Below are 27,004 nucleotides of genomic sequence, written 5' to 3'. Positions count from 1 at the left end.
AAAAAACATAAAAAATAAAAATCGTGCTGTGCGCGCGTCCCCCACCCACCCCCCAAAAACTCCATCAGACAACTTCGCTTCTAACCAACTACCACCCCCCAGTTTAGACAGTTCTTTCTTCTACATCTTTCTATTCACAACCGCAGCAGCGCTCCCACCTTGCAAGTTTCCTTCATGGCCCGTTCCCTTCACAGACCACGAAATACAAAGCTTGGCGGGAAGATCAAGCACCATAGCATGAACATCAACCTGGGCACTACCACCAAGCTTCACAAACTCATCCCCTTGTTCTTGCTATACAATGCGCATTCGTTTCGGTTTTACCAGTTTTTGATAGTATCCTACAAAAATATAACAGCATAAACAAACCCAAATAAATAGAAATGCGGAGTGTCATACTAAGTACTGAGATATACTTGCAAACGTGTACCCAAGGGAGAGTGGAGGAGCAGTGCATGACATGTTCGCAGAAGGTGGACTTGTCGGTTCCAGGTGCACCCACCAATATTACTACGACAGGCTTTCCTTGCTTTTCTTCCCCTGTCAAAAGCGCATACCGGTTTTGTAATCACCGAAGGTGATGACGACCCAGAATGACATCCATGTCCATGTTTTGGAAGACTCTGTAAGATCCAAATCCCTCAGGAGAGTAGATCATGTAAGTTTTATATGTATATTCTTATCTTTACCTAGCATGAGGCCTTTTGGAGCTTACTGGCTTCGGGTTCCATCGAAATTCCGAAGTTAAGCGAGTTGGGGGCGAGAGCATTCCCAGGATGAGTGATCCACTGGGAAGTTCTCGTGTGAGTTCCCAAAAACAAAACTGTGAGGGTGTGGTCGGGGCCCAAAGCAGACAATATCGTGCTACGGTGGAGTCGAGCCCTGGATGTGGTGGGGACCCGGGTCGGTATGTGATAGACTCTGTGTGGCACGTTTGAATTGACAGTATAATAAGTTTCATAAATAGTATCGTAAGTTTTCATAAACAATGTAGAAGTTTCATAAATAGTGTGAGGATGTGTGGGTCAGCGCGTCAGATTTTTTTTTTTTAAATATTAGAATTATATCTTTTTCATTAAAATTTAAGTTCTTTTGTCATTTCTATTAAAATTTAAGGGTTTTTCATTAAAATTTAAGTTTTTTTCATTAAATAAAATTTTGACATGGTTTTTTATTAAAATACACTTGATTCAAACCCTTTCCATGAAAGTTCCCTTATTTTAACTCCTTTTGATTCTTGTAATTTTAAAATTTTAAAATAGCAATTTATCTTTAATTTCATAGATTTGAAAAAAGCAAAAACTAATGCCTTGGGGGCCCTAGACGACCGTCTACCTCGGCTACCCTTAAGCCCGACCCTGGGACTTATGTATGACTATATTCGTTTAGAAGGGCCATCATCTTCTTCTTCCAGTACCACCTACATTATATCTGCGCTTCTTTAATTAACACAAATTAATGAGGATAATATTAAAATTTGATGTATAAATACCTTAAAGTTATCATACTCTCTGGCGATTTCTCATTTCTTATTTGTTGTGTGTGTTTTATGCACTTGTTGGATCATATGTGAATGCACATTATTTACACATTATAAATAAGTTAAAGTAAAGGTAGTGTTATCCACACATCTATTTTGACTTCTCACACATCTTTCTCAATTTTCTGCTATCGAATCGAATAAATTGAAGAAAAAAATCAATTTCTCCTATTCCTTGAAAAACAATTTGATTGATGGAATTTAGTACGATGCTTATGATATCATCTAAATCGATGATATTTATGAGATTGATAATATTTTTAGCAAAAATTAACATGGGAAGTAAAAATGGGTGAATGCTGTGCTATCCCAAATTAATTGGTAGGAAGTGAAGCAACAATTTTTCTTCTTATATTCTAAGAAGGACAATGCATCTAATTTGGAGGCAAAAGAATTTAGTTGAAAGCGGAAATTCAGAAATCAAACAATACAAATCAATTCAAAATTTTAAATTGCAAAATATATTCTGCTCAATTATAACAAAAGAAAGAAAGGTAGAACTGTTAGAGCAATTACATTACATTAGGGAGAATTATGGAGTCTGTTTTTTGGTATCCTCAGCGGCATCAGCAGCTTCAACTTGCATTTTGGCTGTCTGAAGCTCTGCTTCTGTTGCTTCCTGCTCATTCCTTGCTGTCAACTTCTTAGCCTGCTCCAACATCAATCAACCGTCAAAAAAATTATTAATATCGTACAAGAAAGAACACGCCTTTACATACATCCGTTCCAGCCGGTGGGACGACTCAAATCCGCTTTAGCCAATGTGATTACGCTCACGTATGTAAATAGCTAAGCCATTAAGGCAAAAAACAAACTAACCTGACCAACGAAGCATGCCTTAACATAACGAAAACCCTCTTGCAATGAAACAGTGAAAGACAAGCAGTCGTTCTTCAGGCGAGACATGATCGAGTACGAGTTTGAGATTGATTTCTTTGCTTTGAGCAGTCGAGAGGATTAGCACTCATCCAAAATCCAGAGAGAGAGAGAGTGAAGAGAGAGAAGTTGAGTAGACGTTATGTTTTATAGGGGGTGTGTGCAGAGTCACGAGAGTCGTGGCAGCTAAACAACACATCCACGTCTTACACTCTTAGCTTCCTTCTTTATTATATGATAGAGTCTAGAAAACCAGTACTGCGTGGTCGGTCGAGTGAGAATCGATGTTGCATTTTTTGTCATCCATTAGGCTTTTCTTTATTTTTAGAAATGTACTATCCACGTATCTTATTTTATTTTTTACATTCTCTTCATAATTTCTGTCAATTAATTTTCTTCAATTCATCCTATCCAACGGCCGAAAATTAAAAAGATGTGTGAGAAGTAAAATGAGGTGTGTGGTATCACACCCCTATTTTTAACTTCTCTTTCTATATTTAACTCTTTTTTTTTAAATCAAACTATTTTTTTGTCCACTAAAACGTTTTCACGTCAACGAAAAATGGACATTATGTCTTATGTGTTACATCGTGCCGACATCCGGCATTGTCTCATATCTAACACCAAATTGTGTTCATATAAGTAAATGATGAGATTGATACGTAAATTTAATGTCATTATCATTTATTTAAATTATAACACATAATGCATTGAAATTAAAGAGACTTACATAAAAAAGTACACTGATATCAAACATTTTAATCTAATAATTCAATAACATGTGTTTCTCCATATAACATTATATTATTCATTTAGTATGCCAAATACCGATGAATTTATTCTACACAAATTGTCTTCGTATCAAAATATTTACTATCAGTGTCACATTACCACATGTAGCAATGTCTAGGTGTAAGTGATTGACTCTGAAACTTTTTTGTTCAATCGGTATATTATATATGTGCAATTTCCCAAACGAAATTACTAATTTGATAAAATTTGAATTTTTAGTTAAAAAAAATGGACTTGGGCACGAGGCTAGGCCACGAGATCATTCCGAATAATAAAACCTCCGCTACGACGTCCAAAGTAAAGTGTGACGAAGAAAGCAGTCAAGTGCAGAAGAGCTAACTTAATTGAAGATTCATATCAAGATAAATAATGGGTTCCATTTGGTTGATAAAAAGAAAGCAAAGCTGGAGTTATGCATCTATCTCTATATAAGAGCAACATTTACTCAATTTATTAGGGAACAAATTTTCTTATTTCTATCTCTTGTTTATTTTAATTTATTCAATTTGAATGTCATAAAAAACTAAGGTGTGCAGTAACGGATGTGCAACTCAAGTTTTGGTATAATATTCATAAGCATACAAAAGTAATAAGAGGTGATAAATGATCTTCATGCTTCATCCTTGCCTGAAACATATATGAACTAAGCATGTTCATCGAAGCTAAATCATCTTGTCAAAACAAAAATAGCCAATCAAAGTTTATAGTAAAGCTCCAGATGATTTAGCGCTAGCTGAATCTTAACAGTCGAATCAATCACAAAAATGTCTTGTATAAGTCATTTCTAACGTATGTACATTTGATTGACATTTTTCCTTGTATGAGAGAAAAACAAGCGAGTTGCGAAAGAACGCAAAAACATAGAACAGATCTACGCTGTATGAACTAAAGAGGAGTTGTTAGCTGCAAATGAGAAAACACGTAGCAATGGCTCCGGTTGAGAAAAACCAGAAGATGCCAATGGAACTACAACAGCTGCCATATTATCCATGCTTCCCCTTTCAAATGCAGTACTTACAATGCGGTCAGCTAATGAGTATGAACCTGAGGAAGAGAGCTCCAATTTCGTAGGATGATGACTTCGTGCTTCCCACAACAGATCGCAAACATCCTGCAAGTTCTGCTTCTCAAAAACTCCGTCAGATGTAGCAACCAGATAGGTATCATTTACAGTCAGGGGTTGCCAATCTGTCAACTCCGGTTCTGATATAACGCCAAAACTGATGACAATCAAGAGCAGCTTAAATTAGTATTACATGTCACAAAAGACAAGAAATTTAAACCAGAACATCTTTTAATTTCATTGTTCGATCAATAGCATCAAGAGAAGAAGGAATGCAAACTTTAGATATATTCCTATTATTCTTTGACTTCTTACCTTTTAAGGGAGATGTCGCCAATAGATCGGGTAACAGCCAGCTGACCATTTACTCGAGGCACACCAGCCCATTCAAGAACATTTCCACCAGCACTTTCCACCCTAAGTTTTTCATCATCTCTGTCCGGTTGATGATCTCTTGTCAATTCCTTAACAGATAAATGCACCAACTCATACGCAGGAGCCAATTCAAAGTTTTTATTGCGCCTTCGATGTGAGATAACACCATTACGCCTTTCCTCCATGTATATTCTTAAATAAGCAGCTGCAATAACCACAAACATCAGAAGGTAAATAAGCTCTGTTGGGCTTTTAATCTTTCCACGTATAAACTAAATAGTCCCATGCTCAATGATCCTCACATATATGCAGACAAATACAATGATTTTAAGAGAATGAGAGAGAAGAAGCATCACATAAAGTTCACAATAAACCATGGTACCTAAAACAGATGCACCTTTACACCGAAAAAAGAAAAGTACCTTTAGCCTCTGCAGGAGTTTGAAATTTTTCCGAGCACAAAAAGGCCTTTGAGTCTCCAATATTGGCAACTAAGATTTGGCCATCCAAAAGTAGTATAATCGTGGCAGTAGAACCGGAACTTAGATTCTCCATAAATGCAACCTTCAACAATCAATACCAGGAACCTCAATACAATAGTAAGAAGATAGAACACTATATATGCAGAACAGTTTGAAAGAAAGCAGAGAAAAACCAATTAGAAGAGATATATATACCTTCGAAAATTTTGCATCGATATCATGAACTGCCCTCAACAATGCTTCTTTCAAGATGTCAAAGCGAAAAGAATCGTCAAAGATTCCTTGCAACGAATGCTTAAACCTGAGAATTCATTAATAAATTAAGCATAAATATCACTCTATCTAAATCAAATAACTTGTTATCATGGAACGGAGACAAATTAAACCAGGAATCACATCATCAATCAAGAATTATTAACTTAATAGTAGCTATATACAGAGTAATTATTATTTATACAAAAATTTAGAAATAGCAGCACCTTGCAATGCCCAATTGGTGCCGATCGAGTAAGCCATCCCAAGTTTGCAATGTTGGTGTTCCAGGTGACGCAGCGAAAAGCGATGCATCTAGAAGAAAGTAGGTATGCAAAACGAAGTACTCCAAGAAAAGCTTGGAAGCCAAGTCACTAGCTTCAGCACCATTATGACCATCAAAAACAGCAGCAACTCCAACTCTAACGTCCTCCATAATCCCTACTTTACCTGCACCTCCATCCAAATCATCACATTATATTTATATACTTCAATTATTCAATATATATATATATGTATATATGTATATATGTATATATGTATATATCAGCCTTCTCATAACATGATTAATAATAAATTAAGTTAATTACTTAGCCATTGAGCCAGCAAAAAATTTAGCATATACCAACTGCATTATAATCCAGGAGCTTCAGACGATTAAAGAAAACCCTAATTATATAGAGAATACATACAGAGAGAGACGGACCAGGAAAGGGAATGCGAACGTCGAGAGCGCAGAGAATGCGATCCTCCAAGTACTTTCTTCGACCTTGAAGCATGGCCGTTTGACAAAGCGACGTGCGTTGGGAGTCGTTGGAGTGCTTCAATTGACGGCATTCTGGGGATTCAAAAACCGCCGGAGCGCCACCATGTTCGTACAGCGCCAAGCACGTCGAGGACGATTCTCTTCCGTAGGAGAGCGTCGGAAGGCCGGCGAATAGTAATCCCAGTACGATTAGGTGGAGGACTCCGGAGCACTCCATTGTCCGCCGCTGCTATTCTCTTTCGCTTCCACCGTCGCTTCCCATCCCTTCTGAAATTCCTTTATATATATGCATTCAAGAGTTTCCGACGAGTAGCGCCCGGTTTTCTCTTTCTTTTATTATTCTGTTTTTCTCTTGAGAAAGTGTTTGCAATAAAAAGCGTTACTCTTTACTTTTAACGAAAAATTATATTTTTACACTAAAAAGTCAATTCTGCTACTATTTATTTTATCTTTTATTTTGTCCTTATCGTTAAAACTCAAAGTTTTCAAGTCATTTTTCATTAGTTTTTGTAAAAGCGAGTCTGCTATGGCATGTTGACATGTGCATTGTAGCCCAATCATTTAGGGTAGTGTTAGAGGATGAAATTTTTAAATTGAATTTTGTAACTTATATGACGTAATTGTTGATGATTAGATTATTAAGCATTTTGAAAGAAGATATCAAATTCTATGTAAGATGTCATTGTGCATGTTTGACATACAAAATCTTTCCACGTTATTTGATGACTATTGGATTTGAAGTTTTTGTGATTAGAGCACTTCCAAATGAGGAATCAAAAAGTCTACATCACCTATAACATGCCAATTCCTATGTAGCATAACGTGGATTGGCAACAAAGGTGGTTGTTGACAAATTTGACAGCAACTTCAAATCTATTTTTAGTGATTAATAAATGTTTTTTATCATTATTATTATTATTATTATTATTATTATTATTTGTACTAAACATACAATTATGAAAAGTAATACATTAAATAATAATTTAAATTTGACATTTCGGATGAAAAACAAAAAAAAAAAAAAAAAAAGAAAAAAAGAAATCAAAGTGTCATATAAACTTTCAAATTTAAACTTTATGCTTAATGATAGAGATAGTGTTTGAGGAGAAAGTGTTTGACTACCGCGTTAGTGTCATGCCACTTCTACTCAACTGAAGAGAGATTGAGCATGAAAGATGGAGACAAAACTGTCTTCTAGTTGAGTGTATAGTAAGATAGGTTTTGTAAGCCCTTCCATGAGTTTTGTTACGGTGAAGTCGTTTCTTGATCTCAAAAACTGATTTCCAAAACTCAACAGTATTCCCTCGTCGCAATGAACTTTGTTTTTTTCACTTTCTTTGCTATTTTCAATTTTTTCTTCAAGTCAACTTTAGGATCTCGTTTTCAGTTTGTTATCTGCTTATTCTAGTTAGTGTTTAGAGTTTGGTAAGTTAAAGTAGGTAATTGACAAGAAAGGATAATCAATCATTGTGGGTATGATCTCGTACTGATTTTTGCTATATTAGATATTTCGATCGTACATTTGCGACTCGTGAGTTATCTTAATTTCAATTTCTCTTCATCATTTTTCTCTATACGAACTTACTCAACACATACATAATATATGAATAGTTTCTAATTCTGTTAAATTTAAACTCAAGTATAAATGGTAAACTCAATCGTGTAAGAATTCGTCATCCACGAGCGTCAACATTTTTAAGCAAAAAATTAACTAGATACCGGTATTTAAATTTTTCCTAGAAATAAACTCTGACTTGAGGGGTATAATGGTCATTGCATCTTACCCAATCCATCGCGACTATATATACCGGGCAGCTTCGATGGCTAGGTATAAAAGCCCCAAATTTCTGCGCCTCGCGAGGAATCAACGTTCACAGAGAGAGAGAGCGAGAGGGCGAAGAAGCTCCACAGCCCAAACCCGATAAACTCTTCCGCAGCGTCGCCCCAATCCCTGTAACTCCAATTCCTCTCTCGATTTCAACTCCTCTCACGAATTCACACACTTGGTCTCGCAATTGTTTTCCCGGGAATTCGATTCCGCAGCGCTGATATTTGGTTTTGTTTGTGTATATGTTGATGCTGCAGATCGAGTAGATGGCGACGTTTGAGCTGTATAGGAGGTCGACAATCGGAATGTGTTTAACGGAGACTTTGGACGAGATGGTTCAGAGCGGGACTCTCAGTCCAGACCTCGCTATTCAAGTTCTCACTCAGTTCGACAAGGTATTAATATTACCTTTTGATTTTCTGTTTATTTAGAATTTGATGTATTTAGTTTGTTTAATTATTTTTTATACCTTCTTGATGGGTTTGTGGGTTGCGGATAGTCGATGACTGAAGCCCTTGAAAACCAAGTGAAGAGCAAGGTCACCATCAAGGTATTTTTCTTCCTTTAACTTTTTGTATTTCTGGGTATTGCTTCAGGCCAAGTTGTGGGCTTTGTCTCTAAATGGAAGGGTTTTGTTTTGCTTGTTTACATCTTTGATACTCTAAACGTGGTTGTTGCGAAAGCCGAGTGGTAATGATTATGTTTTTGAATGAATTTGCCTTAGAACAGTTAGGCTTATGTAGTACTGAACTGAATCTTCGGGTGATTATGTCTTCCCATTTCTTTCTAGCATACTTGTTCGTGTTATTAAAATGTATCTTTTGCTGCTTTGTTACTATTGAAGTTGAAGATTTTGCGAATTAGAGTATGTAAGGAAACACGATGTGCCCGCTGCAGCCCGCAGGTGTTTTACCAAATGCATTTGGTGGAGAAAAAGCTTTCTTTTTTCTTTTTTTTTCTTCTCCTTTGCCCAACACTAAAATGGTCAACCACCGTGAGTATTTGTTGCTGTTTAAAAAGGGAGATAGAGAGTTGACAATGACCTTGAAATGATCCGTGTCTTTTGAGATAAGCATGAGAACCTTTGGTGTTTATCTGCTTTGTTCAAAATTTTATCTCTTCTCCGGTGCCTTTGGTGTGTTGAACGTCTCATTTTATTGTTATGTGAAATTATAAGAATATGATGCAGGACTGATGCTGCTGTGGCTATATTTTTGGCCTTAGTTTTCCCTGTGCTTGTTTGTATCATTCTGTATGACACCCTCCTTTCAGGAAAAATCTTGACTAGTTATATAGTTGTATGCTTTGGCATCTCTCCTTGTTACATCTTTTATGCCTGTGGTCTACACAACAAAATAATCATGGGAGGCATTGCCTTTTCTCTTTTCTTTTACGTTTTCAGTGTTTTTCGGGGCTTCTTCTACAAGGTACGGATATCATGTAATGAATCAGTTGGGTGAAGTTTTGGCATGTTTATTGCCACGGGTTATGAATCAGTTGGGCGGACTGGGGCAAGCTTATGGGCATCAGATTTTGAGAAATCGTAGGATCTACCTTTTAGTTTGACTCATCTTGATTATATGGGAATTATGGATGAGTTGTGATTTTTGTGATGTTACTTTCTGCATTGTTTATCGGGCATAGATGAACAAATGAAGGGAAATTTCGTTTGTCTTTTTCTCAGTTTTCTTTCTCATCCTCAGTAGTATTTGAATGTTGAGAAATGCCAAGGAGACTCTCTCAAAGTGGGACTCTCCATGGAATCTCTGCCACCTCACAATGTTCCTTTTGTTCGAAATTGCTTTGTTAGTAATACCCGTGCCAACATTATTAAACATTGTGCCAAAAACATGAGGTGGCAGAGATTCCATGGAGAGCCCCACTTTTGAGAGTCTCCTTAGCATTTCTCCTTAATGTTTCTCATGAAAATAGGATTGGCTTACTTTATGACTATTCAGATCTTATAGGCATAAAAAGCTGATTTTTTAATACGAAGTTTACATCTGAATTTCAAAACATCTTAATAATTGTTTAAGACAATAGGAACCTGCAAAGAAATAAATTTAGGGAGATTCTAGATTATTTCGGACTATTTTTTAGGAGATCCTTAAACTGTATCTCAAGTCTCGCTATCGCCACTGGTTGTATGTTCATTCAACAAGGGGTGCTTTATTTATTTTGTTTGTATTTACATGTCCTCTGTGATCTTTTTTCCCCTCTAGATAATAGATGATGAATAAACAAATGAATATCTATGTAAGTCAAAAAACAAACATAAAAGAACATCACTAATGGTTGTTTGTATTTGTCCTTTATTGTTTCTCTTGTTTTACTTGCGTCCATTAACTTAAGAAACAGTAAGTGTAATGGTGGGCCCCCAAAGGCGCATATGTACTCGTGAGGCCTATTTCAAGATTGAGTTATGTAAACAACTGACGCTTTCGTGTGTTTGTAGATCCCCTAAGCTATACTCTTATAGTGAATGTTCCATGCATGCATACTATTAAATCTAGCATTGGATGATGGTTCCATTTACTTAATAAATTAACATGCCACCAATTTTTTTATTTTTTTATTTTTTATACTGGTATGTAATTTATATTCAAACAAATCTAGTGTATTAAATGAATGTGCTGCATGAAGGCGTGTGTCTGTGTTGGGTTTATGGGAGTCTTCAAATCTCAAGTGTTTGATTTGCAATAAAAAATGAGGTTTCGTTTCGAAAGTTTTGGGTCAACAATAACTGATCTAGCTTGGCTACACAAGCTTTAAATTAGTAGTATAAAGGCCAAAATGTGTTCTAGAACACCAACTTCGTATTTTGCTTGAGTAATTGTGTCAATAGTCACTGCTCCACGTATTATGCTACAAAAGCTTTACATTGATGGTATAGAAGCCAATTTAACAAGTGTCATTTGGACCATTGGCAAGTTCCTACACTTGGGGAGCTTGTCCGCACATAGGGCTTGGTCCTTAGTATGATAATAGCAGGAGTTCGGCAACTTCTTTGCCTGCCAAGGGGTTATGTGGGTCAGCAGTTCATTTAATACTAAACAATACTAACGTATTGATTTATAATCTTTTATAGACACTAACTTGTCATAATATATCTTGGATACTTTTTAAAGTGGTAGATTCTGAGACGGGTGTAAGTCCTTTATCTAGTATTTGGTAGTGCCACATATTTTTTTATTTTTACTTAGATCCAATACTATATTAGGACATGGCATTATGGTTAACGGGTTTGATATGCCAAAATTATTTCTGTAAGTATTGATAGGCTTTTTTGTATGCTTTTGGCTTTTGGAGACGTGATTCCTTCTTGATTTGATGGAAATTGCAGTCTGCTATCAACTGGTTGTGTGACATATTTCCTTCTTGATTTGATTGCCATTCTGCTGTTCTTCTTTCCTGCCCGCGTACTGCAATTCTTGTTTGCATCTCATATTTCTACCGCGTTGCACAAAATAAATACAGGTTACAGATACGAGTTAGGCTGTGAAATCCAAACTATTTCTGACGAAGTTTGTATCCTCCACAGGGACATTTGCACACCTATAGATTCTGCGACAACGTTTGGACCTTCATCTTACAGGATGCTTTGTTCAAGAACGAGGATAACCAGGAAAATGTTGGCCGTGTTAAAATAGTGGCATGTGACTCAAAGCTGCTGACACAATGAGATGCCAAACTGACGGTGGTAACGTTAAATAAGAATTTAGTAATCTGTTGCTATGGAGGGTGAGGAAAATGTAGCGGTTAATCCGGTTATCTGCAGGAACTGGAACCTATAGGAGATTGAACATAAATTGTAATATCCCTCCATTTTGACAACTATCCTTATTTATGGTTACACTGAGGATGTTGTGTGCTTGCTCATATATCTTCGTTCGAAGTTCTGTTGTTGTTTTGAGAAGATGAAACACGCCGGCGATCGAAGAGTTTGATGCTTGTATTGTTATGGACATATTCACACAAGTACTATTATTTATGAGAAGGGTTCCTAAAAAGAAGGTAGTATTATTTTAGGCAGCATGTTCTGTCAAACCTGTTGTGAATATCGTGTTTAGGAAAAATAGAACAAACTTTGGAAATTGAAAACAAATAACCAATACAAATCAACGCCGAGAATTAACATGGTTCACGGGGTAGTAATTATAATCTTTCACTATATCGATAATGAGTACAACGAATGATTTTGCCATAATCTCTAGAATTAAGATTTGACGAAAAACTTGAAAGAAGAAGAACAAGAAATACACTCTTTATCTCTTCTCTTTTCAGTTGCACACACTAGGACCACTATTTATTCCTCTAAAACTATAACTCCTAATAGCCTTAAGACAACTCATCATGAGCTGGAAGAACTCAACAAACCCTCGTAAGAAATATACCTCCATTGGGAATTTATTCCTTTGCAGTCACTAGGACCACTATCACCACCGATTTTCTCATATGCATATCATTTGTGAGGGCTACCAGTCTTTATCAATATTCGGTTCCATTGAAGTCGGTAAGTCAAAAGGCTAGTTTATTGTATATTATTAACTCGTTTGAGAAGTACTTTTAAACAACTGAAAGTTTTTTTAGATAAATGTTTTGGAACCAATTTTTAGTAAAATGTAAGTTAATCTTAGAAAAGCACTTTAAGTACTTTAAGTATTTTATGCAAGAAGCACATAACTAGTGCTTCTTGGAGGAATCGCTTCCTAAAAACACTTTCAATTATTTAAAAACACTTCCTAAACGAGCCACATATTGACATTCAAAATAAGGTCTAAAAAAGATCCAATATAGAGATAAAACGTTATTAACCACTGGAGCTGCAAACTCCTTATAAAGACACAAGTTTTATACAAAATAGTTTAATGATACGAAATCAAAAGGAATACGGATGCTTTTGTCCGGAACGCAGTGGATTGAAAAAAGATCATAACTACTATAGTAATCGACCGCTTGTGGGATGTCGAATTCCGATTAGGACCGGAATCAATCCAAATTTCACCAGAAATGCATTACTTTGACAATACGGCGCCACTTTGACGTCTATAAAGCGGCAGAAGATACAAAACGTTAGGACCGTTGAAGCGCGCCGTTCCTCCCTCCCACTCTCACCCTCTCTCTCTCTCTATCTGCTCGAATTTGAATCGCTAAAAGATGAGGATTTCAGAATCAACGGAGTGGGAAGTCGGAATCACGGATCGTTTTCCGTGTCCCTCTGTCAAATTCCACGATACTTGAGCATCCAATTCTAAATTCTCTCCCACCTTTTCTTCTTTTATTAATATTATTCTCCAAAATTCAAAACCCACACAAAAATCTCCGTAATTTCGCGGATTTTTTTAGGCTCTCATTGCTTCAACCTGAGCCGCCGCCATGGCCGCCGCCGGTAACCACCCTTCCGGCTCATCACAGGCACCTGCTCCTCCTCCTCCTCGTCTCCACCAGTTTGATCTCATTGACCGCATGCAACTTCAGGTAATTAATTAAACTCAATTAACTAATAATTAATTACTCTTTTCTGATATCTTGGCGCTTTTTATGGTAGATTAATGTCTCGGGTTCTTCGAAAGGACGCAATGCAAGACTTGAATTTCAGCTCAGCAACTGCCCCAGCACTTGGGTTCTTCACTGGGGTTGCATTCTCCGTGGAAACAAGTAAATTTACCACCACCCCCATTTTTTTTTATGTTAATATATCTGTGTGCGTATGTGTGGAATATACAATTTTGGTAATCATCTACAGGAACTGGTTCGTTCCCGCTGATCGCTCTTCGGGTTCACAAGCTTACAAGCAAGGCGCATTGCAGACACAATTCACTAAGGTCTTAAAAACCTCATTTTTCTATCTTTGTGACTGTATATACATTTCTACAATATGTAGAAAGTTCTACACCACCTGCTATATAGGATTAAACTTGAATTTAATGTTTGTAACTTTGTACTCATGCTCGCAGACTCGCGGTCAAATTTCAAATCAATTCAGTATCTATATAGATTCATCTATACCTGTCCATAATATTTTTGTTGTACAGTTTATGAATTGACCCTTGTAGTTTGAATTGTTGTCTGTATATGTTGGACTGTCTTGTTTGATAAACGTTGTTATTTGAGCGGATAAAGAATTTTATCTAATGGAAAATGATGCTAAAAGTTTCCAGTTTTAAACTGTTGTTGATGGGTTGTACCCTATATGTGTGTTTGTGTGCAAGACTATGTAGTTTTCTTACATTTAGTTCTCATGTTAAGTTGCAGAAAGGAGAATTGTATTTGTTAACCATCGAGTTGCGGGACCCCAACGTACATGCTATTGAATTTGTACTTAAAGATGGCAGTCACGAGAGATGGTTTGGTTTCTTTCTCCTGTTGCACTTGGTTATTTGCTTCGTCTAGCCAAACTCATGCCTAGATGCTAAGGAAATGTTTATATGTGTTTGGTAGGTTGAAAATGAATCACGGGAACTTCCGTGTAGAAATCCCTGAGACCGATCCAACTACTTTAAGTCCCCCAATACCAAAAGAGCTGATTGAACAGAAAAGCAAGGGCAGGCCCATGAGCCCGCCACAACAAGAAAAGGTTATACATTTCTTTCATCGGCAAGTTCTTGCCTTGTGAACTTAAATTATATTGATTCAGTCTATGACTCTATCCTATGACATTCTCTATGTCCATTTTTGAATTGATAGACTCCCATTCTGTTGTACCTATGTGTGTTGTACATGTGCTTTAGTATGGAAGTTGCTGAAGGTATACCTTTCTGTTGTATTCTCGTTAGGGATCTCATTTTTTCCTTCTTTAGAAACTTTTGTCATATTGTTACTTTGGATTTCTCATGTAGGAAGATTACAGGGATACTTTAATAGGGCTACAAAGTCAGATATCAAAGGGAATATCCTTTAATGAGTTGCAGCATAGTTTTTCAACCTCCAGTCCTAGAAGAATGGTTAATAATGGAGAGAAACTGAGGAGTGGGATGCCATACTCGTACAAAAGGAAACATAATGTTGAGCAGTGGTTGCAAAAGCATTCAACAGAACCTGCCAAAAACGCTAGTATGCCAAATTCAGCTCTCGTGGATCTTGTAGAAAAATCTATGGGAGGAGACAATGTGGTCTCACGGATAACTTATCAAATTGGCAACTATGACATAGTGGTTAGTTTTCTTCTATTTCAACCCTTAATTTGTATCAACTAGAATCATTCTGTAATGTAAGTTCCATAACCTTTTGCCATGCTTAGCATTGAAGTAGAACAGTAAACGAAATACATCAGATTGCATGATTACATTCATTTAGCTCAGTCTGATTTTCTGAGAAATTTTTATATGATTGGCACTTATCAATATCAAGTTATTTGATTATTGACCGTTTGATTTCGATCAACGTTATCCGGTCAAATATTTCAGTCCACTATGATTCTAGTCCTTGCATGTGAGAAACCAGCAAAGTAAGACCATGTGGATCCCGTGTGAACCCAAGATACATGGAGGATTTAAGTTGGTGAAATTCATAAAGAATACTTTAGAGAAGTGAAAAGAAAAGAATAAAAACTTCATTTTGACTTTCATTCTATCTTTGGTGGGTTGTAGGTCCTTTCAAAAATGGATAGGGGTGACTTTCACATATTGGTTGCTACAAATATGAGAGGTGATACAGTTCTTCACTGGGGTGTTTCCAAATGTTCCCCCGGGGATTGGTTGGTGAGTTTATGTTTTCAGACTTAGTAAGATGCAATCTACTAGATAATTAAACTTCTATATGTTTGCCAGGTATGAATGGTACTTCACCTTATGTCCAGCTTTTGTCACGTCTTGCAGGCTCCTCCACCAGAGATATTGCCTAAAAAATCAAATTTAGTTCCTGGAGCATGTCAGACTTATTTTACAGAAATATCAACTGGAAAGGGTTCCTTTCAGGTATGCAAATCAACAAAGGGTGTATTCTGTGATTTAGATTTTGACTTTCTTTTTGTTTTCAACTAAATCATTGTTTAACCAATCTACCTTCAACCATAAAAAAAAGATTGTAGATATTAATCTTCAGCAAAGCAATTTGGTGGGTATCCAATTTGTGATATGGTCTGGTGGGTCTTCTTGGATAAAAAACAACGGAGCAAACTTCTTTGTAGGCGTGAGTCGTGTGACACCAGTGACTTCTACTGCAAAGGTAATCAAATGTGATTTGTACTGAGAATTAGGACTCCTTTTATGAGCCCTTGCCAATTAACTAAACGAATAATAATATAATAGTTGTTTCCCATAATGGCATTGGTTGCTAGCGTGCATGAATTAAAATATATACTCATACCGATTTAGCTGCTTAAATTTTTTATATTTATATGATTTAGACATGAGCTGCGATTCCCTGGGATAGCATTTGCGGATTATGCCTTATTGATGAACCTCCTAGTTCCAAACAATCTTGTGTATATGCCTGTCTTGTCCAGAGTCCAGATGATTATTATAGCCATATGAGCTCTGTCCCTGTTTCAATGGAGCTTAGCATTCTTTCTTTAAACTGAATCACTTTTTATTTTCAATTTTTTGAGATTTTTTAAGATAGGGTTTTTGTTTTCTTTTTGTCCCCTTTTTTGTACTAATGCTGTCGTGTGATTATTTATCTTGCAATATGAATGAGACATAGTCTAGCTGGTAAGGAGACATTTGAAGTTCAAATCCTCGCCCTTTGTGTTGTTAGTTTTCATTAGAAATTTTGTTCCAAGTGACGGCTACACAAAGTTCACTGTTGACCAAAAAAATAAAAATATAATTTTCACCAAGTCATTTATAATGCACTACGCAGTTTTCAGACTAGTGTTGTAACTATGGTTAAGACTAATACTACACCTTGTATGCAGGCTAGTGGGAATGGCGATGGAATCTGCAAATGGTTACTTGATGAAATATCTCGAAGAGAGAAGGAGGCCGAGAGATCGTTGATGCACAGGTAATGACAAGATATGGTATATATAATCAATTAAGTTATAACTAATATGCATGGTGCATGGAGAAACCTTGATGCTCATTATCATTGGGCCAGTTATTAGTTTCTTTTTATGTCACCTAGATGGGCATAAGAATTGCTTAATATGATAATAATGTGAAGTTGCTCTTATAAGATAGGAAAATTGTCTTCAGCTTCATTCTTTCATCAAAACTATACTGATTTGACACAGATTCAACATTGCAACGGAACTCACAGAACGCTGCAAAAGTGAAGGGGAGTTCGGGCTTGTTGGTATATTGGTATGGTTGAGGTTCATGTCATGCAGGCATCTAACATGGAACAAGAACTACAATGTGAAACCTCGGTAATTTCCATACTGTAGATTTAATAAATTATTTTCCTGATGAAAGGTGACTCCACATGGGTTTTTGTTATCGTCCTATGTCAAATTATTTTTATTTTCTCTACACAGTAGTTATAAAGGACTTTCTGGCCCACTGTTGGCATTTTAAGCTTCTGGTTATTTGAGTACTTATTTTTGCATCTGTTTCCATCAGTATGAATGATCCATCTGCACGTATTGTACTAAGAAGGGACCTGACAAAGCCTTCTCTATTTGGTTTCAGTTTTCCTCATATAATTGGGACATTTCATTGACAGACAGCTTTTTACTTGTGTTTTTAGTCGCCCCCTTCTGTCCTGCCTTGTTATTCCTTGTTTGCACTGTAGAGACTTTTGTTTCTTATGTGATTAGGCCAAGCTTTTGAATGACCATGCGAGTATGGCGCACATCTTCAACCAGAGACATGCACTGACTTATTTGCAATATATCTGCAGTGAAATTAGTGAAGCTCAGGATAGGTTTACCAATCTGCTACAAAGAATATATTTAAACCAGCCTAATGATCGGGAAATTGTGAGATTACTAATGACAAATGTTGGTCGTGGAGGTCAGGGAGATGTTGGACAGAGAATTAGAGATGAAATACTTGTGATTCAGGTATTTAAAATTTATTTGGTGCATATAAATGTGTGTATATATTATATAGTTCATATTGCATCACCTCTGAGTATAATGTGCACATTTTCCACCATCAGAGAAATAATGACTGCAAGGGTGGCATGATGGAGGAATGGCACCAAAAGTTGCACAATAATAGTAGCCCAGATGATGTGATAATTTGTGAGGTATGGTAATTTATCGATTTTTTGTTTTCGTTAGTGCAGTATCATACCCAGAGCTGATTGGGCATCAACATGGTTTTAGGTTATTGGATATTGGTTCAACTGGTGTGGCATGTAGTGTTTTATGTAACTGAAAAATGCTCAAATGTTTATCGGTTTCATCATTTCACATGATATATTCTTCCTGTTTTGTAACAGGCGCTCTTAAATTTCATCAAGTCTGGTTTTAGAGTTGGTGTTTATTGGAAAACATTAAATGCCAATGGTCTCACAAAAGATAAACTTGCAAGTTATGACCGCCCAATTGTGTCAGAGCCGCATTTCAGGGCTGATACTAAGGAGGGACTCATCCGTGACCTCACAGCATACTTGAAGACATTAAAGGTAAGAATGCAATCTAAACAGTAAATAGGAGCAATCATATTTTACTGATGCCATCTAGCTGAGTTTCGGTTGACATTTGTTAGTACTAAGTAGGGATTAGATGGAAGTTTATCATCCAATATGCATGTTAGGTGCTGGTCTATTGTGTGCTACAGATATAGGGAAAGTGCACATATACTGAGAAAAGGGTTTCCTTCTTAGTAAACTGAAATGCCTATTCTTAAAGATGTGAATTCATGAACCTTCTACAATAAATTGTACTTTATAAGTAAAGTTTTACTTAAATGGTGATCTCAAAGCTTTGGTATAAGGCTGACCCAGGATGTGGTATGTTGTCGTACAAGTTTGGCATGTGGGCTTCCCAAAATTTAGTCTCAAAATGAAAGAAAGTAGAGCAGATAGATGAAATGAAAAACTAATATGTTTGATTACAGTCTCCTTGATTATTGACTTTCATGGCATTTTGTTTTATGATGGATTGCAACGGATAGCTCCTTACAATGTTGGCGCTCGTCAAATTAACTGCACCTGAAGTTTTCTTTAGCTTTTAGTTGCTTTTATATTTCATTCCTCTAACATATTAACTATAGGAGAATGCTTATGTGTTTTCCACTTCTTATTCCTATTATCATCATGCCCACAGGCTGTTCATTCAGGTGCTGACCTTGAATCAGCTATTGAAGTTTTGGTTCCCTCAAATGAGGTAAGATCACTGATTATTGAACGTCCCTTTCATCGCTATTAAATGTTTGTTCTTTTGGCTAATAAGTGATACACCTTTTCTGTTTTGACCTTCAGAGTCGTAATTTCTCAAGCATGGTTGGAGTTAATTATGTTTGTGATTTGTCACCTAGGTTGCAGGTAACTTAATTGTTGTATTTGAATTCAACTTATGCATTGAAAATTTTAATGTGATACAACTGGTTTTCCTATGTGACTGCTATCAAATAACAGGAGTGCCTGAACTTTGTCAAAGCACATGTTGGTGATGAAGACATTGTTCCACTAATGGAGGTCATTCTGTTTTACAAACTTTCAAATTTTGATGTCTTATATTGGAATATCATTGTGAAGTTTGGATTTGTGTTTTCAGAAGTTATTAGAATCTCGAATTGAGCTACGCCCTGTTCTAATCACCAACCACAGAAGATTGAAAGATATACTCTTCCTTGATATTGCTTTGGATTCAGCTGTCAGAACAACCATGGAGAGGGGACTGAAAAATCTGAACTCTGGACACCCACCAGTAAGTGGTAAACTATGTTTCATGTATACTCTCTGCTTACCTCAGAAAATTATAATCATGTAGATAACAGTTATGCAACAAAACATGTTTATGCTTCTGTTCCGTGCAACTAAAAACAGGAGATTATGTTCTTCATTTCCTTGGTGCTCGAAAATTTATGTCTGTCAACAGTTGACAATGAAGACCTCATTTACTGTACCAAGGTATCTCTCTTTGAACATGAATTTAAGTTTCGACTGCCTTTCTGGTTGATTCATGTAGAGAATGACAAAAAGAGGACCTTGTAGTTAGTGGTTTTGCTTCTCTCATGTATTTCCAACCTTTTGCAATCAATCATTTAGATATTTCATCCTCTTTTTAGTTTTGATGTTAATGGAGTTCAGTTCTCCATCTTGGTGTTTTGTTCTTGTCACAGGACTGGTACCGTACCTGCGAATTGTACAAACCCAATGATGGTCAGTGGGCTTTACAAACAAGGGCCATTCTTGATAGATTACAATTAGTACTTGCTGAGAGGTCTCAGTGTTACCAGAAGAAGATCCAGCCCAGTGCAAAATATCTCGGCAATTTGCTTGGTGTTCAGAAATCGCCGGTATGATATTGGTGTTTGACTTTGGCATCCTTGGTGGACAACCTGTGAGCTTTTATTTAATATCTGTTTCCTGATTTCCAGATCGATACTTTCTCTGAGGAGTTAATAAGGGCTGGATCAGCAGCTATTCTGTCTACCCTCATTAATCGCTTTAACCCCATTCTTAGAAAAGCTGCAAACTTGGGCAGGTAAGATTAAGTTGAGGATTACTCCATGCTCAAGTGTAAAATTCTGTCTACGAGTCTGAGTTTATTGCTATAGGTTCACTTTAATCTGCTCCCATTACTTTGCCTTAAAAACTTGCCTTGATATTTTGGTCATTCTCTTCCTTGTCGTTTGTTGTGCCTTGCAGTTGGCAGGTTATCAGCCCAGTAGAAGTGTCAGGATTCTTACATTCTGTTAGTGAGCTCATTAGTATTCAGAACAAAGTCTATAAAAAGCCAACCGTTTTAATTGCAACTAGAGTAACGGGAGAAGAGGAGATTCCTGATGGAGTTGTTGCTGTTCTGACACCTGATTTACCAGATGTTTTATCTCATGTCTCTATAAGAGCAAGAAATGACAAGGCATATAACCTTTCATCTTTATTTATCAATTCCCAAATAACCAAACTGTAGTGCATACATTTGATAGGATGTGAAAACAATATCGTAGTTTGTGTAAACCAACACATTTATTAACTAGAGTAGAGCATGCTGCAGGTATGCTTTGCCACATGCTTTGATCCGAATATTATCAGAGATCTCAAGTTGAAGGAAGGCAAACCAATATCAATACAAGTGAAGTCGGCAAATATTATTATCAGGTTGGTCACTGGAGTGGTTGTTTCTGTGTTAGAAGTTATGTGCTTCTTTACATTGCAAATTCACCCTTTTTTGTTTTACTTGCAGTGACATCAGTAGCTCCAATCTTTCTTACAAGTCATTTGCTACTCAGTCCTCCAATCATCCAGGATTAACGCTAAAAAAGAAGGCCTTCTGTGGTAAATATGCTGTCTCAATTCAGGAGTTCACTAGTGAGGTGGTATGTCCTCGGAATAACTTTTTTCTCCATCTAATTCTCTGTTTGTTCATGATGTTGCTCTAGCATAGACTGTTTAATAAATATCTTACAGATTATGATATGTTCTTAATTGCTTGTATCGCACGGAGAAGCCATTTCAAGTTATGTGTAGATTACAAAAACTGCGGTGGCATCATAATAATTGAAACATAATTATGATGAAACATATACTTTCAAAAGTATTAGCTATTCTACTAACATTTAATCACCTTTTAATCCATTTTCTAAATGTAGTCCAAGAAATTAGAATGCAACAAAGTATTGTACTAATCTCTTTATTCTCTTATATTTCCCCTTGGCCAATTAATCTCTTGGTTCTTGCAACTGTTTATAGTAATGATTCTGTCTGACATTTACATACCACAAACTTTCTTTTGTACTTGAATTTTCAAGTTATTTCTGTTGAATCTTGAATAGGTAATACAAGCTTAAAGCATTCATGTTATCTGATGATTTTCTATTGCATAGGTTGGTGCAAAATCTTTCAATATAAAAGTTTTGAGAGAAAGGGTGCCGACATGGATTAAAATTCCAATGTCAGTAGCCATACCGTTTGGAGCCTTTGAGAAAGTCCTACTGGAAGATGTTAATAAGGTATTTTCTCAAAAGTGATCAATTTGTTAAACACTTAATTCTGATTGCAGACATTTTTGAAATGTCCACTGTCACATTCTTCTTTCTTCTGTTCAAGAGGCATCATTTTAGCTTAATTTGGTGGTGACCCTAACATATGCACAAGGCTCAAAATAGTGGCTGCTTGATTATGCGAAGTTGGGAGCACATAACTTCTTACCAGGAAAAGATATATTAAAAGCACACAACTTCTTCACTAATTCAAATCGACTGAAAAAACAAAAATGTTTATCGGCTAGCATTAGTCATCACATATATTTTTGATTCATTCTTAAGTTTCATATTCATGTCTATGATATCAAGCCGTTTTTATAATTGGTTGCCTATCCTTTTTGGAAGATATTTCCTAAACCTATTATGATTTACATATTAAAGTCTATATAATGTACCACAATCACATTGTAGGCATCATAACCACAACTATTCACATACCTGAAAACAAAAGGGCTGATTCTAATGTTGTGATCAAGGTGTTTTTGAGTATTCTCGACCTCATATTATGCTCTCTTCAGGTCCCTCTTTGAATCTTAAGTGGAAAAGGTCTATCAAAATGGGGAGTTTTCCTAAGAGACATTCCTTGTGGGTTTCTGCTTTTCTTGCCCATAGTTTGTTGCTAGAGCCTATTGTCATAAATTTAATGTGAATGCATGTTGCATTATAAACTACCATCTATTTTTTCTTTTTTTAGAAGAAACTATAAAATTTTATTAAAACAATAACAAGAATTACAAAATAGTGGATAAGAAATCCACCATCTTGCAAAACTAGCTATGACATCTCAGGTAGGGCTATTATTTACAAGTAACCAAGGCTGAACCAAATTCATTTTCCTGCTGCTAACACATCCCTCACTATATGAGAAAGAGAATAATCCCTGAACTCATTCAAAATGCCCAAAGGGCTGCCCAGTATCTTACGCTACTCCATAGTTCTTCTACCCCCACTCCCGTATAATCCTCAAAAACTCTTCGATTACGGTCCAACCAAATGTTCAAAAAACTGCCAACATCAAACAACCCCTCATAGCTTTAGCTTTCCTCCCCTTTCCTAAAGCCTCCAAGTTGGTGCTTAGAATCTCGAAACAACCCTTTGGAATAACCCAACTAGCTCTAACTTCCTTGAACAATTTCCACCACAACTGAATTGAGTAAGAACAATGGAGAAAAACATGATAACTCCTCTCCTCCTCAGATCTAATCAAGCTTACATTTTTTTTGTAAAGCTTGCGCACTCCTTTTTCTTTGTTCCCCTTGCCATTGTGTGCAGCAGCTACTGAAGGGTAGGGGAATCTCATTAATTTATTTGCCTCGTGTATTTTTACTGTCTTGTGTGTTTGCGTGTGCATGTGCATGTGCATGTGCATGTGCATACATAGAGGAAGAAGGATGAGCCTAGTTTAAAAGTCCATATTTGCAAGAGCTTCAGTTATTGTTATTGTAGGGATTATTTTAAAAAGAAAAGCCCTGAAACAAGTTTTCACATTTCTTGAGTGGATATGGAATGAAGATGGGTCTGGTTACTTTCTAAATCTGAACATTGTAAGGTTGCATCAGTCATTTATTCAATCATAATTTCATTCGAGTTCACAGTTTTAATTTATCTCATATATTTCATTTGTTAAATGAAAAGAAAAAATAAAATAAAACAAAATTAACTGTTAATTTTTCACTCTTTTGCAGGATATAGCAAATAAGATTTCCTCATTTTACAAATGTGTAAAGAGCGGAGACCTCTCAAAACTTCAAGCAATACGAGACACTATTCTACAAATGAATGCTCCTATTTCATTGGTACCTCAACTATCTTCTAGATTTGTATTGATAACTTAGTTGGCATTCCTACGTATTGTCTAGTTTTCACACTGGTCTGATGCCTGGTAAATGTTGCTGCCTGCTGCATGTCAAGTCCATAGGGAAGTTACTAACATTGAAATATAACTGTAGAGATGTAAAGCTACACTGTAAGTTTTCCAGATATCATTTCTTCGAATGAATCTTAACTATTAGTCTATTTTAAACTTTTTTCCACATGGTCCTTCAATTTTCAGAGAATATGCCCAAATATTACAAGAAAAAAAATGGAAGAGTGATATATGGTTTAACATAGAAATTGGCCAACAACCCTAGCTGGGCCCTTCTTAGAGAAGCTATAAACTCTTGACTTAGGTTTCTTTGGATTTTATTCAAATTAGGGTATTCAGTGGCTGTTTGCTCAGCTATTCCAGGTAGGGTTTATTTTTTAGTCTGGATGAATCTATGCGTCTTTATCCTTGCTTCTTGATTACCCTCTGGATCCATGAGTCCGCAACTAATTTGATGCTCTCTTAAAGTCCTTCATCACACTTCGCACTGTGTCATTAGTGAGCTGCAACCTTGTTGCTTTGTTTTCACAGATAATAGATGGTATCATCACGTTGTTCTAACATCTATATCACTAGAGCCCCTCTCTCTTTGTATTGGATCTCTTGTAACCTTTATTATTTTCTTCGAGTGGGTGGATTATACAGATGTTTATATGTGTTTTTATTTTTTTTATGTTTCAACCTAATTATTTACTCTTTCATTTTACCTTTTGGCAGATCCATGAGCTTAAGAGCAAAATGAAAAGTTCAGGAATACCTTGGCCTGGTGATGAAGGTGGCGAGAGGTGGACTCGTGCTTGGCAAGCAATAAAGAAGGTATCAATTTCAATCATGTGCTTTGTGCTGGTCCATCGAGTTTACGTGATTTGATCTTTTGCAGATGTAAATCTTAGTGCATCGATGTAGGAAGTCTCTCAAGTCTGTATGTTAGATGTCTATGTCATTCTTTTTGGGGCATTTCGTTTGCAAAATACAGTCTGGTACTTTCTAGTAACTTGGGCAGGATCTACTTTTGAAAACCAAATAAAGAGTATTCATTTTTTATAATTGCAATCACTATCATTAAAAGAACTATAAGGGCTCTTACACTTTGTATAACTAGGGTTGTAGCAAAGTCCTTAGTATATATGAGAAGGTATTTTAGAAATGCTGCAAAACTTTCAGATTACTGTGACTTGAGAACCATCTCAAATTGCCAATTGCTGATATAAAGACGTATTCTTCTTGCTTATTCTCAACAGGTTTGGGCTTCAAAGTGGAATGAAAGAGCATTTATTAGTTGTAGGAAAGCTAACTTAGATCATGAAAATATATGCATGGCTGTACTGATTCAAGAAATTATTTGCGCTGATTATGCTTTTGTAATTCACACGAAGAATCCCCTATCAGGAGATACCTCAGAGATATATACAGAGGTATGCATTGTCTATGAGTTTCAAATTTCTCTGTCACTCTCTCTCTCTCACACACACACACAGAGTTGGATGTACTGGAATCTAAATCAATAAAAATTTTGTTCTCATTCAATTTATATGCAAATACAGATAGTTAAGGGCTTGGGAGAGACTTTGGTGGGTGCATATCCCGGACGTGCCTTGAGCTTCATTACCAAAAAATCAAATCTAAATTCTCCTGTTGTAAGCCCAATTCTTAACTTTATTACATGAAAATTTTGAGCTTGTTTTATTAATTATTAACTTTATCCAGGTTACAGGAGAGAAGTTATGTAAATGGTAGTTGTTATGAAACTTTACATCTTGAACATGAATCTGACTTTCAGGTTACTGGTTATCCAAGCAAGCCAATAGGATTATATAGCAAGCAGTCTATCATATTCAGATCAGACTCAAATGCCGAGGACCTGGAAGGATATGCAGGTGCTGGGCTTTATGACAGGTTTGTGCTGAACTTGAATTTTGTAGTAAGATGTACAACAAAGAGTACCCTTTTTCATCTTCTTTACTCTACGACCAGACGAGAAAGCATCAGAAACTCGCCTACTTTTTAGATGTTTTACCGAGATTTTTGAAGACTAGAAAACCCTAAGGATGTAGAAAGGTTTGGTATGGTGCTGTTTTTGTAGCCATTCAATCTACATGTTCTTGAAACGGGCAGTCGTTACTCATTAGCTTATCAGGCAGATGGAATGGTCAAATCCGTACATAGTCTAGTGTTCTAGGTAGATACTGTTCTGTTCAAAAGTCCCTTTGTCATATGAATGTTTCATCAAAACTGGTTTTGTTGAAAAGGATTCATTACTATTTACCTTTCAACAGCCTGTTCTACAGAGTGACCGCCAATTCGGCCATTTCATCTTTTTGTATTCGCATAGTAAAAATGCATTTTGAATTCTACATAGAACCCATGATCGATTCCAACCGCTTAGTGTGTTTACATCTCTGTTGCCCCATGCTCTTTCCGTATAATGTGTCTTTGAACTTGTTGCAGTGTGATCATGGATAAGGAGGAGAAGATTGTATTGGATTACTCGAGAGATCGGTTGATTATTGACAGACCCTTCCAAGTCTCAGTCTTGTCGAGAATTGCAGAGGCGGGAAAGATAGTAGAAGGCATTTACGGTCATCCTCAGGACATTGAAGGGGTGGTAAAAGATGGAGTGATCTATGTGGTTCAGTCAAGGCCACAAATCTAGGGTTCTTAACCAGACTTGATTTTCAAATTTTATTTATGCTGAAACCATTACATTCTGAATGTAGATGAAAGGGCAAACTTATGATCCTACTATCACCAACTAAAATAAAATTGACGTTCCTTTGGATTTTCAGGCTTTTCTGGGTATTGTTTTGAAACAGAATCACATTGCTTTGTCGAACGGACGGAGAAAATTAGTGTGGAAATCATCTACCTTAAAGAAAATTAAAATGTTAAAGTGGTAGATTGGAAACATAACAAGAATAATAGTGCAAGGTCTTGTTTGCTAATATTTCAGGTGGTTTGGTGGATTGGTCCTCTCATCATATTTCCTCCTTCCAAAACATGGTTTACTTGCTTACTTGTTCGAGTAAGAGGCTTGAACTATAGACATATGATAGTTCCGAATAAAAGTTCTTTAGAAAGATCTTTTGTTTTGTGGTAGCCTGCTCTGGTTCTCTTACAAACA

General features: G+C 36.4%; 4 protein-coding genes across 5 annotated transcripts; 2 read left to right on the top strand and 2 right to left on the bottom strand.

The window, feature by feature from the left end:
- Positions 1–1,974: 1,974 nt before the first annotated feature.
- On the bottom strand, positions 1,975–2,446 carry LOC137717171 (uncharacterized). Its single transcript, XM_068456474.1, has 2 exons — positions 2,360–2,446; positions 1,975–2,189 (listed from the first exon to the last, which is right to left on the bottom strand). Exons 1-2 carry the CDS (start codon positions 2,444–2,446, stop codon positions 2,073–2,075), a joined length of 204 nt encoding a protein of 67 aa, XP_068312575.1. The 3' UTR covers positions 1,975–2,072.
- A 1,633-nt stretch (positions 2,447–4,079) lies between these two features.
- On the bottom strand, positions 4,080–6,363 carry LOC137717169 (probable protein phosphatase 2C 51). Its single transcript, XM_068456473.1, has 6 exons — positions 6,087–6,363; positions 5,608–5,830; positions 5,324–5,429; positions 5,069–5,210; positions 4,587–4,851; positions 4,080–4,428 (listed from the first exon to the last, which is right to left on the bottom strand). Exons 1-6 carry the CDS (start codon positions 6,361–6,363, stop codon positions 4,080–4,082), a joined length of 1,362 nt encoding a protein of 453 aa, XP_068312574.1.
- A 1,613-nt stretch (positions 6,364–7,976) lies between these two features.
- LOC137718470 (transcription initiation factor IIA subunit 2) lies at positions 7,977–11,853 on the top strand. The gene is made up of 4 exons (XM_068458027.1): positions 7,977–8,099; positions 8,232–8,369; positions 8,474–8,524; positions 11,516–11,853. Exons 2-4 carry the CDS (start codon positions 8,241–8,243, stop codon positions 11,654–11,656), a joined length of 321 nt encoding a protein of 106 aa, XP_068314128.1. The 5' UTR covers positions 7,977–8,099; positions 8,232–8,240; the 3' UTR covers positions 11,657–11,853.
- Positions 11,854–12,858: 1,005 nt separating this feature from the next.
- LOC137717647 (alpha-glucan water dikinase 2) lies at positions 12,859–26,650 on the top strand. 2 transcript variants are annotated; one of them, XM_068457069.1, is made up of 31 exons: positions 12,859–13,452; positions 13,523–13,632; positions 13,721–13,799; positions 14,230–14,321; positions 14,416–14,551; positions 14,814–15,128; positions 15,564–15,674; positions 15,792–15,890; positions 15,997–16,140; positions 16,832–16,920; positions 17,150–17,284; positions 17,758–17,920; positions 18,019–18,108; positions 18,304–18,489; positions 19,133–19,192; positions 19,288–19,350; positions 19,444–19,503; positions 19,583–19,735; positions 19,855–19,938; positions 20,151–20,327; positions 20,409–20,515; positions 20,680–20,893; positions 21,029–21,132; positions 21,218–21,347; positions 21,858–21,983; positions 23,702–23,812; positions 24,601–24,699; positions 25,125–25,298; positions 25,428–25,520; positions 25,664–25,779; positions 26,332–26,650. In XM_068457069.1, the coding sequence occupies exons 1-31, from the start codon at positions 13,351–13,353 to the stop codon at positions 26,534–26,536; spliced, it is 3,927 nt and encodes a 1,308-aa protein (XP_068313170.1). In that variant the 5' UTR covers positions 12,859–13,350; the 3' UTR covers positions 26,537–26,650. The 2 variants fall into 2 exon arrangements, with proteins under 2 accessions (XP_068313170.1, XP_068313169.1); XM_068457068.1 differs by having other exon boundaries at positions 21,218–21,350.
- Positions 26,651–27,004: the final 354 nt, after the last annotated feature.

This window comes from Pyrus communis, chromosome 15 (genome assembly GCF_963583255.1).
Source record: "Pyrus communis chromosome 15, drPyrComm1.1, whole genome shotgun sequence".
Taxonomy (NCBI): Eukaryota; Viridiplantae; Streptophyta; class Magnoliopsida; order Rosales; family Rosaceae; genus Pyrus; species Pyrus communis.
The sequence above is the reverse complement of the archived record's forward strand: the minus strand, read 5'-3'. Positions and strand labels throughout refer to the sequence as shown.

Excerpts from the sequence above, each read along its gene's own strand:
- LOC137717647 (XM_068457068.1), top strand. The coding sequence starts at position 13,351 with ATGGCCGCCGCCGGTAACCACCCTTCCGGCTCATCACAGGCACCTGCT. Across the intron at positions 15,891-15,996 it reads CTGGAAAGGGTTCCTTTCAG|ATTGTAGATATTAATCTTCA; the intron begins GTATGCAAATCA and ends CATAAAAAAAAG. Across the intron at positions 25,299-25,427 it reads CCTCAGAGATATATACAGAG|ATAGTTAAGGGCTTGGGAGA; the intron begins GTATGCATTGTC and ends ATGCAAATACAG.
- LOC137718470 (XM_068458027.1), top strand. The coding sequence starts at position 8,241 with ATGGCGACGTTTGAGCTGTATAGGAGGTCGACAATCGGAATGTGTTTA. Across the intron at positions 8,370-8,473 it reads TTCTCACTCAGTTCGACAAG|TCGATGACTGAAGCCCTTGA; the intron begins GTATTAATATTA and ends GGTTGCGGATAG. Across the intron at positions 8,525-11,515 it reads AGAGCAAGGTCACCATCAAG|GGACATTTGCACACCTATAG; the intron begins GTATTTTTCTTC and ends TATCCTCCACAG.
- LOC137717171 (XM_068456474.1), bottom strand. The coding sequence starts at position 2,446 with ATGTCTCGCCTGAAGAACGACTGCTTGTCTTTCACTGTTTCATTGCAA. Across the intron at positions 2,190-2,359 it reads AGGCATGCTTCGTTGGTCAG|GCTAAGAAGTTGACAGCAAG; the intron begins GTTAGTTTGTTT and ends ATGTTGGAGCAG.
- LOC137717169 (XM_068456473.1), bottom strand. The coding sequence starts at position 6,363 with ATGGAGTGCTCCGGAGTCCTCCACCTAATCGTACTGGGATTACTATTC. Across the intron at positions 5,831-6,086 it reads CGTTCGCATTCCCTTTCCTG|GTAAAGTAGGGATTATGGAG; the intron begins GTCCGTCTCTCT and ends ATGGAGGTGCAG. Across the intron at positions 5,211-5,323 it reads TCGATGCAAAATTTTCGAAG|GTTGCATTTATGGAGAATCT; the intron begins GTATATATATCT and ends TGATTGTTGAAG.